The sequence below is a fragment of the Falco rusticolus genome, chromosome W, assembly GCF_015220075.1.
Source record: "Falco rusticolus isolate bFalRus1 chromosome W, bFalRus1.pri, whole genome shotgun sequence".
Lineage (NCBI taxonomy): Eukaryota > Metazoa > Chordata > Aves > Falconiformes > Falconidae > Falco > Falco rusticolus.
This window is the reverse complement of record NC_051209.1, coordinates 4,435,559-4,451,109: the sequence shown is the minus strand read 5'-3', so window position 1 is coordinate 4,451,109 and position 15,551 is coordinate 4,435,559. Positions and strand designations below refer to the sequence as shown.

The 15,551-nt window shown below is 38.2% G+C and overlaps 1 protein-coding gene across 4 annotated transcripts in view; it reads left to right on the top strand.

Annotated features, from left to right (window-relative positions):
• Positions 1–15,551, top strand: part of LOC119140867 (ras GTPase-activating protein 1-like) — an 87,056-nt gene that overhangs the window by 7,827 nt on the left and 63,678 nt on the right. For all 4 annotated transcript variants that reach the window (XR_005101759.1, XR_005101758.1, XM_037372517.1 and 1 more), the window contains exon 2: positions 10,427–10,576. Coding sequence is in view for 2 of the 4 variants with exons in the window: in XM_037372517.1 (XP_037228414.1) it covers positions 10,427–10,576 (150 nt within the window). In the remaining 2 variants the exon portion in view is untranslated. The remainder of the gene's footprint in view (positions 1–10,426; positions 10,577–15,551) is intronic.

The window sequence follows — 15,551 nt, the reverse complement described above, 5'->3', positions numbered from 1 at the left end:
TTCAGTTAACAAGTGTCTTACAAATGCCTGTTCTTGAATTGTAGAGGGAAGATAAACACCTTTTTTTTTTTTTTCATTTTTCCTTCAAGTTTCTGGGTATTTTGCTGATTTGTCCATATATTATAATTTGTGTACTTACAGAATAGAATTGTATATCAATCTGGCTTTATTTTTGTCTGAATAGATGATGTCAGAAATGCTATTTTAAAAGAATGGTTAGGAGCAGCAGAACAAAATTGTACTTTAACCTTATGTTGGAAGTGAAACAGTAAGTAAACTGAACATAAGTACATATATAAATGGAAGCTTCAGATTCAGAAAAACAAAAGTGGAACAACATTTGATGCTGGAAAAAATTTGAAGAAGGATTTTCTGGGTCTTTTGTTTGGGTTTGGGTTTTTTTTGGTGGGTTTCTTTTTGGTTTTTAGTCAGTACTTCTAATTAACATCAGTTGAAGGTTATTTAATCTAAACAGTGGATAGAGACTCTTAACCTGTACTTTATCAAATTTTTATTTTGTCGTATATTGTTTCCCAGAACTTCAACACAGGACTTATGCACTTCACCTACTGGCCTACCCTATTGAGAAACATACTATCGTGCCATATTTTTTTAGCTTTTGTTTCCTTTCCTTCCGCTGGGGAGGAACACTAATTTTGCTCTTAGGAGGCATAGATCTCTTCATCTGTTGTTTCAGCCATAAATTCTTAGGATTCCTGCAGTAGTTTTCCTGTTTCCCCCATATCTTCCTTTTTCCTTTAAAAAACAAACAAAAAACTCCTTGGTATTTATCTCGCTGGTGGGCACAATAAGGATGGAGAAGGCATCTTATTTCAACGTTCTGTTTGTGTTGCATAGAAGTATCTAAATGAAACAAGAATTCTGTGTTATTCTATATTTTACTGTGTTCCTCTAGATTATGGTCGGCACCAATAGGATTTTACTGGTTCTTGACAAGTTCTTTCTACTGTTTTATATACTTTCAGGCAGTCTTAATTTTATTTTTTTTTAATGTAAAACATTTGCTTGATCACTCTGGAATAGAAAAAAAAGTAATTTTTTTTTCATGGGTCTGTCTTTAAATTATATTTTGTATATTTATAAGTATGCTGTTTATAGGTGAGGACCGTTATTAGGGGACCTGCTTACTGAAACTTGTTACTTGAAGTAGTCTGGGATTATGTCAGTGGGAATAGCTATTAGCAAAGGCTTTGAAGAAAAGTACAAGAAAAGCTGAGGTGGATAAAGGAGAGGGTTTTTTTTGTTTTTTTGTTTTTTTTTCTTTATATAGACAACTTTCCTCCTAATTTCTTCTGTAGAAGCTCAAGAATTTGTCTTGTCTTTTTAAAATTCCTTCTAAGGTAGCTAACAGTGTTGCTTAAGTAATTATTTTGTAATGTGTACCTTTAATATTTATCTTCCATTAATTATTAATGTATAGAAACCAATATTGCTAAATAAACTTGTAAGCTGTGGTAACTTTTGAGGAAAGGTGTAGCCAGCTTGCTAGGGAGCAAAGTGTACCCATTCATTGTTCTGATAAGTTAGTTAGAAGTCCGATTCTTGCAATGATTGGGTTCTAAAAAAAAGTCATTCTCATCATCATTCTCATTCAACTTTATATTTTCAACAACTACTTGGGACCAATTTCACAAAGAAACAATTTTTTTAATTAAAGGTTGGTGGTTTCATTTTGTTAACACTGAAATTGTAATACTTGTCTATCCTTAAGTAGAATTTGAGTTTATATAAGTTTCCTCGAGTTGGAACATATATGTTAATGTTAATGTATTTTAGCTATATGTAATTATATTTAAATAAGTTGATTATGTAACTATATGGAAATCTTAGTTTGCTGTTAAGGAATCCTGTCATTGGCTCAGCAGGGGTGGGTGTATGTTTTTTTCTTGTTAATACCTACTTATAGATATTTGGAAAAGGGTTTATTTTATGAACTTCCCCACACAGAGTATGTTGCTTTATTTTTCTGGGATAGTTTCCAGAAGCTGAGGTTAATGATGCACTTAGATTTAGCCAACGTTTGGTAATCAGCTTGGGAGTCTATGGTGATTCTGTGTAGTTTGTATAAGCAGTTTTTCTATAAATAAATAAAAGTTAAGTCTACTTGTTTTTTCTGTAAAATTATGCATATGTATATACACGTTTCCCCTATATGTAATATCCCCCCAAAAGGATATTCTGTCTGTGGCTTGTTGGGTTTTGTTTGCTTATTTTATAGATAACATTTATATATAGAAAGTTTGATGCAATTTAAAAGCAATCATAAATCAATTAATTCCTTTTCCATATATCCATCTGTTAGTAGAATAAATAACATTGGAGACTTTGCAAGATCCAAGCTTGAATATTTGCTTAGTCAAAAAGATTAAGGAATGGCTTGCATTGTCTTGTTCAAACTACAGCCAGATTTCTATACCCTTTCTTCTTACAAAGATTTATGTGCCTCCTGAGCATCTGTGGAGAAAGGGTATTTTTTGTTATTCTTTCTACTCCTTGGCAATCTAAGGGATGCTACAGAAATGTCTTCATCTTTCCAAAAGCAGAATGTAACATATAACCTCTGTAGTAATCATCTTATTTTTTCTAGACTTGAATATATAATGTTTTATTTATACCCATATATGCACACATAATTAATGGAATTGTGAGGTTGCAAGTAATTCAAAACAAGCATTATGAGTTGGATAGTTTGCATCCTATTTGTTCTTTTCTTAGTTCTACATGCAGTTCTTTTAAATTACACTATTGGATTCAGTGTGTATATGGATTGTACTCTTTAGACAGTTCCACCTGTTCCTATTGCAGGTGTGAAGCATTGGACATCTGTCGATTTAGGCATTGTTTCTATCTTGGATTTTAGTGTATAAAGCCCTAAATTTCAGAGTTTTCTCATTATAACAAGAGTTCTTCACTGATGAGACATACCTCACTAGTGAGGCATTCTAGCATCAAAGATTAGGTGATAGTGGAGCACAAAATAAAAATAAAAACCAAAAACAAAACAAAAAACACCAACAAAAAACCCCACCAAAGCCATTGAACTGTGCTTGGTTAGTTTGGGCTCTAATCTAGAGCTGTGCTGCTGACTGGGAGGTGAGAACAAAGATTGGTATGAAGTAAGGTTCAGCACTAGTAGAGGTAGGGACTATATTTCAGTCCTTTGGAACGCTAGTGTTGCTTCCAATGAGAAAAGCTGACTGAATGGGTAGAATAGTAAAAGGATGGGAAGAAAGTCCAAGAAGGGTTGTAGGTAGGAGAGGATGAAGTGCAAGGAGAACGTTGAGGAAACATTGGTACTTCTAATAAAATCAATGGCAGACAAGACAAATAACACCTTAGAAATTAACTGTTGCCAACCAGAATCTGGTGATTTGCACAACAGTATTAATACTGTTTCCATAGGACAGAAAAAGGCATATATTTGACCTGAGAGCACAAGAGATGCTTCTTGCTAAAAACTTTAATGAGTTCCAGAATTAATTTTCTAAGCTGAGCTTTCAGTAAGAAAATGTGAGCTGCTTCAAGAGCCTATTTAGTGAAATTTCATCTATCTATTGGTGGCTTTTTTTTTTTCCAAAAGGTGATTAATGATCTTTTTAGTAAATATATATATTGGGTAGGATTGGAAGAAATCTTTTGAGTTGCAAAGCTTGACTTTATGCTGTTGTCACATCTCTATTTTAAAGCTTATTACACTGCTTGTCCTTACAGTACTTGAAACTTTTAGAACCTTGCTTTAATAAAATTACTAAAATGTATTACCTTTTGAATGTACGCTTATTTCACCTTCTGTTTACTTTTTTATTAAGATTTATTGAGGTTTTTGATTCATTTGTCCATGTGTAAGTCCATAGTTTGCATATGCTCTGAAAGTGTTTTAATGGCTGGTATTGGTAATGCGTACAACTCCCACAGTTAATGGCTTGACACAGCTGCTATACTGAGGAATGCCTATGAAAGTGACTTTCCATGTTAGTTGCCTGGTTCCTAATCTTGAAGTGCAGGGGTGTTCTATTTTTCTACATACTGTTTCAAACGGGTTTTAGAACAGGTAACTGAGAAAAGCAGACTTATTTATTAGATTTATATTTGCTTTGTACCTCCAATTAGAAAAATGTATAGGATCAAAAAAGTATTAAAAAACCCCCGCTTTCCTAGAAGAGCCTGAAACTCTCTTAATTTCATGTATGCTGTATAAAGGACAATTGCTTGGCTGTTCTGGCCCTCCCCCCACTTTTTTTGAATTTCAGGTTACTTTGCAGTCTTTTGTTTCATTATCTTAAGCATGCATCCTTCCACTGTAGAAGTTAAAAGGTTTGCAGAGCTTTTTCTGTCAGGAAGTTTTGTAAAGTGGAGAACTGCAAAGACCCAGTCAGAAATTGGTAACTAACAAGGCAGAGGAAGGCACTGCATTTAATAAAGTGTGAGTGAAACTTACCTTAATTTAATCTCTATGAATAATGCACATAAAGGAAATAATGCAATCTTGCATGATATCTGCATAAATCTAACAAAAATGGGACAAGGTGTTAAAAGGCATAGTTTGGATTAAAAAAACCCTGCATTTTTAGGATCATATTAACATTTTAGGCTGAGAGAAACTAGAAAGGCTAATGTCATCATCAGTGACCTGGATGAAGGGACTGAGTGTACCCTCAGCAAGTCTGATGATGATATAAAACTGGGAGAAGTGGCTGATTCACCAGAAGGCTGCGCTTCCATTCAGCAAGACCTGGACAGGCTAGAGAGTTGGGTGGAGAGGAACCTAATGAAAGTCAACAAAGGCAACTGTAGAGTCTGGCACATAGGGAGGAACAACCCCATGAACCAGCACAGGCTGTGGGTTGACCTGATGGAAGGTAGCTCTGCAGAGAAGGACCTGGGAGTTCTGGTGGACAACAAGTTGCCCATGAGCCAGCATTATGCCCATGTGGCCAAGAAGGCCATTGGAATCCTGGGGTACATGAGGAGGAGTGTGACCAGCAGGTCGAGGGCAGTTATCCTCCCCCTCTACTCTGCACTGGTGAGGTGGCATCTGGAGTACTGTGTCCAGTTCTGGGCTCCCCACTTCAAGAGAGACAGGGAACTACTGGAGGGAGTCCAGCAGAGGGCTACAAAGATGATGAGGGGACTGGAGCATCTCCCTTATGAGGTGGGCCTGTTTAGCCTGGAGAAGAGAAGACTGAGAGAGGATCTTATCAATGTCTACAAATATCTTAAGGGTGAGTGTCAAGAGGATGGGGCCAGGCTCTTTTCAGCAGTGCCCAGCGACAGGACAAGGGACAACGGGCATAAACTGCAACGCAGAAAGTTCCATCTGAATATGAGGAAAAACTTCTTTTTACCTTGAGGGTGACAGAGCACTGGAACAGGCTGCCCAGAGAGGCTGTGGAGTCTCCTTCTCTGGAGACATTCAAAACTCACCTGGACGTGCCTCTGTTCAACCTGCTCTAGGTGAACCTGCTAAAGCAGGGGGTTGGACTAGATGATCTCCAGAGGTCCCTTCCAACCCTAACCATTCTGTGATTCTGTAACATGAACCTTGAACAGTGAAATTTGAACATCAATTCTTCAGCTGTTTATTATCAGGTTTGGAAAGCAGAATAAAAAAGAAAGAAATGAAAATGCAGGATATCTTGGTGGTATTCTCCCATCTTTATGAAACTGTTCTTGAGATTTCTGTATGCCACTTCAAATTAAGGATTTTTCCTGGTTCAAGATAATCATATATCTGCTCCTAATGGGATTAGAACTCACATAGCCTCAGGAAATGATACTAACATTCTGTAATGTTGTGAAAGGTATGAAGGTGGTGATTGTTAATTTATAGGCAGGGAACTTAGACCATGTCTCCCAGAAGTTCACTCTTCTTTTGGATTTTGTTGAAATAGTCTGGTATGGTTAAGGAAAAGAGTGAAATGGGTGTGGCATTTGATGATGGATTTTTCTACTCACTATAACTTGTTTTTTAGATTGAAACAGGGAGGTTTCCAACAGTTATCAACATCTTCATTTCTACTAAGTTGCTGAAAAAATTTTTTCCTCCCCTCCAGTGCTTTCCCCTTCCATTCTTTCCTCCCTGGGCTATTGTGTTCCTAAGTTAAAATTGTAGTACACTGTAAAAGCAAAATGCTTTAGTTAAACAACAAAGCCTCCGAATATTTGATTTTTCCTATATGTAAAAAGGAAATACGTAAATAAAGGGATTTGGTTGAACCATGTGACACACAGTAGCAACTACATCCTTCCAGATGGTAAGTTCACTATCTGATACCTCTTTGCGAACAGCCTGTCTTTCATGAACCTTGTAGTGCTTCGATGTTGGGGGCTGTTAATTGTCATGTGATTGTCCCATAAGACTGCTAAAGGGCTGCAGTGTAATTACATTCCTGCTCACAGTAGAAGGTCTGTTAGCTGGGCCTAATGAGACTGGTGTGACTAGTTTTCTGGTACCTAGCTTCTTCAGTGGAAAACTAAGGAGATCTTGTTTGTAGGCTAGGGATAACAACTCTTAACTCCCTATGCAATTCAGTTAAAGAAATTCATGGCTTATGGCTCTCAACTACATGAAGTGTCAGGAATGGTATCTTATGCAGCTGTATGTTGCTTGTGTATATATCACAATGCATAGAATCCAAACTGTTTATGATTTCATAGTTGTGTATTAATTCTGTTTATTTAATTAAGAATGTGATTCATAGGGTTGGAGTTTTGAACATGCTGCTTTTGATTTAAACTGATACATGGAAATATTTCCTTGCACAGCATCTGATTGCTTTGTGAAGCATGGAAGTCTTTTATTGATATTCTCAACATTGAAAAAAAATTAAAATTGTAAATATAGGTAACAAGCTATAGCAATGGTTAAACAGCTCATCATAGAAGCAACTATCTAAAACTTTGGTCTATAATTAGTAAGACATCTTGTAGTTGGATCATTTCATAACCTGTTGCAAGGCTACTTATGTTTTCTTTTTTGATGCATCTGATAATAGCTATTGTATTGTCAGGGCACTAACTGTGTGATTCAGAATGTTGTTTAGTTATATTTGCTCAAAACATTGTGAAAATAATGAGTTATTGTTGTGATTTAACTCCAGCTGGCAACTATGCACCACACAGCTGCTTGCTTGCTACCCTCCAGTGGGATGGGGGGAGAATCAGAAGAGCAAAAGTGAGAAAGATCATGGGTTGAGATAAAGGTAGTTTAAGAATTAAAAAAAGGAGGGGGAAAAGCAACAGGGAGGAGGAAAAAAACCCCAGACACCAACCCAAGAAAAACAAGTGATGCAAATGAAAAAGATTGCTCACCATTCACCAACTGATGACCAGCCAGTCCCTGAGCAACTGCAGCCCCTGCCAACCTCCACCCCCCCCAAGATTTATTGCTGAGCATGATGTCATATGGTATGGAATATCTCTTTGGTCATTTGGGGTCAGCTGTTCCAGCTGTGTCCCCTCTTGATTTCTTGTGCACCTCTAGCCTACTCCTTGGTGATGTGGTGTGAGGAGCAGAAAAGGCCTTGGCTCTGTGTAAGCACTACTCAGCAATGACTAAAACATCCCTGTATTATCAACACTGTTTCCAGCACAAATCCAAAACATAGCCCCATGCTAGCTACTGTGAAGAAAAGTAACTCTGTACTGGTTTTGGCCTGGATAATTATCATCACTTAAAACTTGCGATTTTAATGTTAGAAATACAAAAATATTCCTAGTTAGGACTAGGCAAGAAAGAAAGAGGTGACTAGAAATTTTATGGATCTTGTCCTTGGCAATGATGAAGGGTATAAATCGTAGTAGTAGTGAGTTACTGTTTGAAATGAGTACATTTGATAAGAGTCATGGCCAGGGGGGCAGCTTTCTTTTTATGAATAGTGATCTGAAGAATCACTTTACCAATATACGAGTGAGTGGAGTTTATCTTTATTTATTCGGCAGCGCTGGGTGCATGGGGGATTGCTCCACCAAAGTCATGCACACCAAGGGAACCTTTCAGCCCCCTCTTTATACAAGTCACTCATGTCTATTCATTAACTTTCCGGGAACTCATTAATGTATCTCTCATCTGGACAGTTAGCACATTCCCATTCAAGGATTTAGTATATCTTCAAGTTAACAATATTAACATATCTCATGCCTGGACAATTAGCACACTCCCTGTGTCACCCATTTAAGGATTTAGTACATCCTCAAGTTAACAATAAGGGTCTCCTCAGATAAACATGAGCACACCTTTCTTTAAATAAATCATATATGGCCCATTATTCAATAGATAGGCAAGATTTTTATGTTGGTACCCTCCTATCCAAACTTTAATTCTTTTCATGAGTCTAATATCATAGTGCACTCTAGGTAAGACAAGATTTTGCATCTCTTCAGGAAAAAAATATATTTAGTGTAAAGTTGAGAGATGTTAAACATTACTTCTAACTGCATGCATTAAGCATTTGGCAGTTGGAACAGCATCAAATTTAAGTTATTGATCTTGACCTATAAAATTCTAAATGGTACAGAGCCTTCTAAGAGAGTGTCCTGGATCTGGCTGGGCTGGAGTTGGCTTTCTTCATAGCAGCCCCTGTGGTGCTTTGTTTTCGATTTGTGGCTAAAACAGTGTTGATAACACATAGGTATTTTGGCTGTTGCTGACCTGTGCTTGCACAGCATCAAGGCTTTCTTCCTTTCTCACTCTGCTCCCTCTGCCCTCCAGCAAGTAGGCTAGAGGTAGGCAAGAAGTTGAGAAGAGAGACAGCCAGGACAGCTGATGGAAATTGGCCAAAGGGATATTTCATACTATATCAAGTTATGCTCAGTAATTTAAAAAAAAAAAAAAAAAGAGAGAGAGAAAAAAAAAAAAAAGAGGAGGAGGAAGAAATAAAAAGGAGAGGGGTGTGTGTCTTCCAAGGTAGCCATTGCTCAGAGACTGACTAGGTGTTGGTTTGCTTGTGGGAGGTAGTGAGTGATTGCCTTTGCATTGCTTCTGTTGTTTTCAGTTTCCCTCAGCTCCCTTCCTTCATTCTTCTTTCACTTATTAGTCTTTATTTCAACCCAGAAATTTTCTTGCTTTTGCTCTTCCTGTTCTCTACCCTGTTCTGCTGGGGGTTGGGGGGAGTGAGCAAGCAGCTGTATGGGTGGTTAGATGCTGGCTGGGGTCAACCCACCACAGACATGATCTTTCTAACCTTGCCTCAAGAGCTATACAGTGTACAGACAAAACAACTCTTTCGCTGATTTAACTTGTTTTAATTGGGATGAGGAGAAGCAAAGGAGAGAGCTCTGCTAACAAGACTGCAGCTTTGCCAATGTAAACAATATCTACACTGGTACTGCTTCTACTGGTATACAATCTGTATAGTCTATTTGACTTTCATTCTGATAGAAGTTCTCAAAGCCAACTTTTACTTCCATTGCATAGAAAAAATGTTTCTGGTAAGATTTTTATCAACAGCGAAGCTCTTTGGTTTTTTTGTTTTACTCTAAAATTTGCAATTTTTCATTTTTTCTTGTGTACGTTAAGCCAAAAGATGACTTTCATATCTCTTCCAAAATGCTTTTTTTGCAACTCTTGCAAGACCACATGTGAACTGGTAGAATCAGTAGGTGAATGGTCTGAAATAGTTAATAATTTAAATAGTATAAAACAATAGCTGTATAAAGGTGGGGTTTTTTTTCTTTTTAAGAGGTTTTGAGAACACCACTTGGCAACACTTGGCTTTTCTTCAATTGCTTCTTCCACTGCTGCTGCTTCCCCCCATTTGTATGTTTGGTGTAGAAAGAGGTCTGATCAGAGTTGAAAATTCATGTTTGAATGAGTCTAACCTTTGGATTAAACTGAAATATTCTTTTGTCATATTTTGCAGTCTGTGAGTTGCTGTGCATCAGTATTTGCTTTTAATAGGCTATGTGTTGGGTTTGGGGAAGGCTCTTTTTTGGCTGAAATATGGTCTGGTGACTGCTGTCATTTTGTTTAAGTGCAGGCTTTGATACTGTGTTCTATTTGTTGTTTGAGAAACAGGTTATAGCCTGAATTGAAGCCTGAGTAGGCTTAAAATACAATGGTCTGAGTCAGATCAGTTATCTCTTCCCAGAAAATTGGGAAGGAAAGAAAAAGCTGGTTATAGAGATCCTTTGTCCCTTTTGGATGGTTCAGAGTATTTTCCTACAGTGTGAGTTATTTGGGGAAATGGGTTATCTGAACCTGTGAAGCTTTAAAAATTCTGTGTATTGGAAATCTGAGTAATCTGAGAGAGGTTGCACACGTAAACATCTGATAACTTTATTTGAAACAAAGGTTTGGAACTGCATCAGTTTTAACTGAGAACTTTCATTAGTTTCACAGGTCTGTTCTGTGAGAATAAACAGAAGCCTAAATTCTAAGGACACCCATTGTTACATTGTTTTTTAGGTGGTATCATGGAAAACTCGACAGAGCAATTGCAGAAGAACGTCTTTGGCAAGCAGGAAAACCTGGAAGTTACCTTATTCGAGAGAGTGATCGGAGACCGGGTTCATTTGTGCTTTCATTCCTTAGTAAAACAAATGTCAATCATTTTAGGTGAGAATTAAATGTTTTCTTTTAAAACACTTTAATCTGTTTATTTGTGGGTTTAGAATTTAGTACAGTATAGAAAACAATCGTATTATAAATTGAATATTTTTTATATTTTTTTTAATCCATGTATGGTATAGCTCTTTACTAGGGTTTAATTGTTTTAAACCATGCTACTTAAAAATTCCTTTACAGGCTAAAGAATGAAAATGTGAGGAAAACAACATAATCAGAATAGAGAAGTTTATCTAAAGCTGTTGTGACTATATTTGTAGTAATACGCAGGCTTCTTATTAGTAATAGGAGGAGATTGTTTTGAGTCTGTTCCTCAGTTATTGCAGCTCACAGGACGTACTTGAATGTCAAAGTCAGCAAATCAGGGTGTTTCCTTTATAAGAAGGAACAAGGAGAAACAAAGAGGGTATGTATTTAATAATATGAAGATTTGCTGAATCAGCTTTTAGTATGTTCTAGAATTAGTTGTTCTAAATACAAATAGCCCTTTTTCCGAAATTGTAACCAGAATTATTTTACCATTAGCAAGTTATATACATCAATTTATTCTTGTTTACTGTAAATGAAAGATGTTCTGGGAAGGCACTTGAATGTTAGTCAACAAGTTGCATGCTGCAGTATAATGTTCATCTTCACAAAATAGGGTATCAAATGCATCTTCAGCATTAGAAAAATCCTTTTGTCAGCTATCTAAAGAAACAGAAATAAACAGAAAGCAAATTTATTTGCAAAGCAAACAGATATAGCATGCTCATGTTTGCATCATGTTGTCTGAGCTAACAATTCATGCTTCTCAGCTATACTGATTCTTGTTTGAGAACTGGTTACTATGTAGCAGTGGTAGAAAAATAAATTAATACTTGCTTTTTAAGTACTGTTTTTAAGTTTTATTTTTAATAACTTTGCTTATTGTAGCCTATATCAGGTGTTGAATGTTACTTCATGTCCACCATAAATTTTTTCTGACATCTCAGATAGAAAATGGGAAACCATTAAAAACCACTTTCTAAGAAAGGGATCCTTATAATCTTTTCATATCTTAAAGAATCTTTTCTTCTTGGATACATTAAATATATGAAGAGAAAACTATTCAAAAGAAACAAATTTGTTTGCTGATACTGGTCTCCATAAAACAGACCTGCTATTGATTCATTTGTTGACTGCAGTGTGTGTATATGTTTTCGTTATTAGAAGGGCAGATCACAGAATGGTCAGGGTTGGAAGGGACCTCTGGAGATCATCTAGTCCAACCCCCTGCTTTAGCAGGTTCACCTAGAGCAGGTTGAACAGAGGCACGTCCAGGTGGGTTTTGAATGTCTCCAGAGAAGGAGACTCCACAGCCTCTCTGGGCAGCCTGTTCCAGTGCTCTGTCACCCTCAAGGTAAAGAAGTTTTTCCTCATATTCAGATGGAACTTTCTGCGTTGCAGTTTGTGCCTGTTGTCCCTTGTCCTGTCGCTGGGCACTGCTGAAAAGAGCCTGGCCCCATCCTCTTGACACTCACCCTTAAGATATTTGTAGACATTGATAAGATCCTCTCTCAGTCTTCTCTTCTCCAGGCTTGTAGAGGGATTTTTAAAGGACCGAGGACATATGTTGCCATTGTCCAGGTTGGACAACCCAGGCCTGTTAGTTGAAGCTGCAGAGCAGTTTTAAATAGTCCTGGGAACAAGCAATGGGAGAAGGAAAACAAGCTATGCACAAAGAAGAAGCCAGGTGTAGAGCAAGCCCTGGGAGCCGCGAAATCAGCACATTCTCATTGACGCATTCTGATCAGGCACCTGCAGTATGCTCACCAATCAGCGACACGGACCCCCATGTGACTTTTATCCAATCACCTGCGTGTAAAGTCGTGTGAGCGGTTGGTTTAAGTTATTAATATGACCTGTTTGTTTAATAAAGGGAGCACGGCATGTAGCCATATTGGTGTTATTGTCGTGACTTGGCCGACTCTCCACAGGGGACCCTCTTCGCAGGCTAAACAGGCCCACCTCTCTTGGCCTCTCCTCATAAGGGAGATTCTCCAGTCCCCTCATCATCTTTGTAGCCCTCTGCTGGACCCCCTCCAGTAGTTCCCTGTCTCTCTTGAAGTGGGGAGCCCAGAACTGGACACAGTACTCCAGATGCCACCTCACCAGTGCAGAGTAGAGGGGGAGGATAACTGCCCTCGACCTGCTGGCCACACTCCTCCTCATGTACCCCAGGATTCCATTGGCCTTCTTGGCCACATGGGCATAATGCTGGCTCATGGGCAACTTGTTGTCCACCAGAACTCCCAGGTCCTTCTCTGCTACACTCTAATGTTTTTCAGCTTCAAGTATGGCAGTCTTGAAGTTATTTCAGCCAAATATAAGGATATATCTACTGGGTCCCATAGACTGGAAATGTCACTTTCACCAAAGCTTGTTCTTTGCCAATTGCAGCCTTCCAAAAATGGGTGAAATTTCCATTGCTCAAGAATCTCACTGATATTTTGTTTCCTGAAAGTTATATTTTTTTGATTAAACTTTAATTTCTTATTTCTGTTTGACTAAATTACCAATATTTAGGTGAAAGTTCTCCAATTCCCCTTCCCCAAGTTGGATTTAGGCATATGTTCGTGCAATGTATGGTTGACAGATAGTATATGAGTCCATCAAAACTAAATTATTTTTTTGCTGTAGTAGTATGTTTTCTGGTGAGTTGCTGAATGATATAAAATATATATATTTTAAATTTTATATAAATATTGGGAAATAAAATCTTTTATCTTTTCATCTTGTCCTTCAGAATTTTATGTGGTTACAGAAGTCTCTGTATTTACTAGTCCTGTGTGTTCTGAAGAAAGGTTTAATTTCGGCTTGATTTAATAATAAAATATGAAACACTAAATTTCATTTAGAAGCTGATTCTGTGAATATCATGGATTTTATACGGAGTTTGGTAGGAAATATGCCAAGAGATCTAGTCTAGATCCTTAAAGTTGCATTATTTTCTGACTTCCCTTGCAGTGCTATGTGCTTAAAAACTTCAAATTTCATCTCTGAAGATTGATCTTAGTATACATTTTACACTCCTATTTGGTAGAAATAATATAGTTTTAACAACTGATCTGAGAAGAGAGATTTTTAAAGCAGGAATGTATTAGAATACTGACCTGTTAAAGCAAAGTAAAAGTGTAAGAAACCAAGTAGAGATAAACAATATACTCTTTTTCAGCAGTTAAATTTGTTTTCTCCTGTTGTTCTTGAATTGCTCATGAGCTTTGTAAATAAGTCAAATGCTAAGTAGAAAACTAAGTAGTCAGACATGTTTAACTTTTTGTACTGTAATTTGTTTTGAAATATCTTTAAAATAACTTGTTTTCTGGAAACGAGAGAGGTAATGTGAGGTTAGATGTTAAGATTTTTCTTTATTTTTCAACTTATCTAATTTCACTTAATTTCTCTGTTTCTTGTATTTTATTGCATATTTTTATCTTCACTGATCAATGATGTTATATATTCTTAGACTTCAGTTTGTGAAGGCATATCATAAGAATTCCTCCTTTGGTGGAAGTGCTCACCAAGCAACTTTATATTGTTTATTATTAGTCCTGGCTAATCAGAGGAGGTCCCAATTGACTGAAGGTTAGCAAATGTGATGCCCATCTACAAAAAAGGCCAGAAGGAGGATCTAGGGAACTACAGGCCTGTCAGCCTGACCTCTGTGCCAGGGAAGGCTATGGAGTAGATCATCCTGAGTGCCATCACGTGGCATGTGCGGAACAACAAGGTGATCAAGGCCCAGTCAGCATGGGTTTATGAAAGGCAGATCCTTCTTGACAAACCTGATCTCCTTCTATGTCGAGGTTACCCGCTTAGTGGATGAGGGAAAGGCTGTGGATATTGTCTATCTGGACCTTAGTAAAGCCTTTGACACTGCTTCCCACAGCATTCTCCTGGAGAAACTCGCTGCTCATGGCTTGGACAGGTGTACTCTACACTGGGTAAAAAAACCTGGCTGGATGGCTGAGCCCAAAGTGGTGGTGACAGTTAAATCCAGCTGGCAGCCAACCACAAGTGGTGTTCCCCAGGGCTCAGTATTGGGGCCAGTTCTGTTTAATATCTTAATGAATTGGATGAGGGGACCAAGTGCATCCTCAGGAAGTTTGAAGAAAAAAACAAGTTGGGTGGGACTGTTGATCTGCTTGAGGGTACAAAGGTTCTGCAGAGGGATCTGGACAGGCTGGACCGATGGGACAAGGCCAATTGTATGAGATTCAACAAGGAGAAGTGCTAGGTCCTGTACTTGGGTCATAACAAACCCACACAATGCTACAGGCTTGAGGAAGAGTGGCTGGAAAGCTGCCTGGCAGAAAAGGACCTGGGGGTGTCGATGGACAGCTGGCTGAATATGAGCCAGCAGTGTGCCCAGGTGGCCAAGAAGGCCAATAGCATCCTGGCTTGTATCTGAAACAGTGTGGCCAGCAGGACTAGGGAAGTGATTGTCCCTCTGTATTCAGCACTAGTGAGACCACACCTCAAATCCTATGTTCAGTTTTGGGCCCCTTGCTACTAGAAGGGCATTGAGGTGCTAGAGAGTGTCCAGAGAAGGGTAATGAAGCTGGTGAAGAGTCTACAGAGCAAGTCCTATGAGGAGAGGCTGAGGAAACTGGGGTTGTTTAGTCTGGAGAAAAGGAGGCTGAGATGAGACCTTATTGCTCTCTACATCTACCTGAAAGGAGATTGTAGTGAGGTGGGTGTTGGTCTCTTCTCCCAAGTAACAAGTGATAGGAGAAAAGGAAACAGCCTCAAATTGTGCCAAGGGAGGTTTAGATTGGGTATTAGGAAAAAAATTCTTCACGGAAAGGGTGGTCAAGCATTGGAACAGGCTGCCCAGGGAAGTGGTTGAGTCACCATCCCTGAAGGTATTTAAAAGATGTGTAGATGTGGTGCTTAGGGACATGGTTTAGTGGTGGACTTGGCAGGTTAACAGTTGGAGTTGATG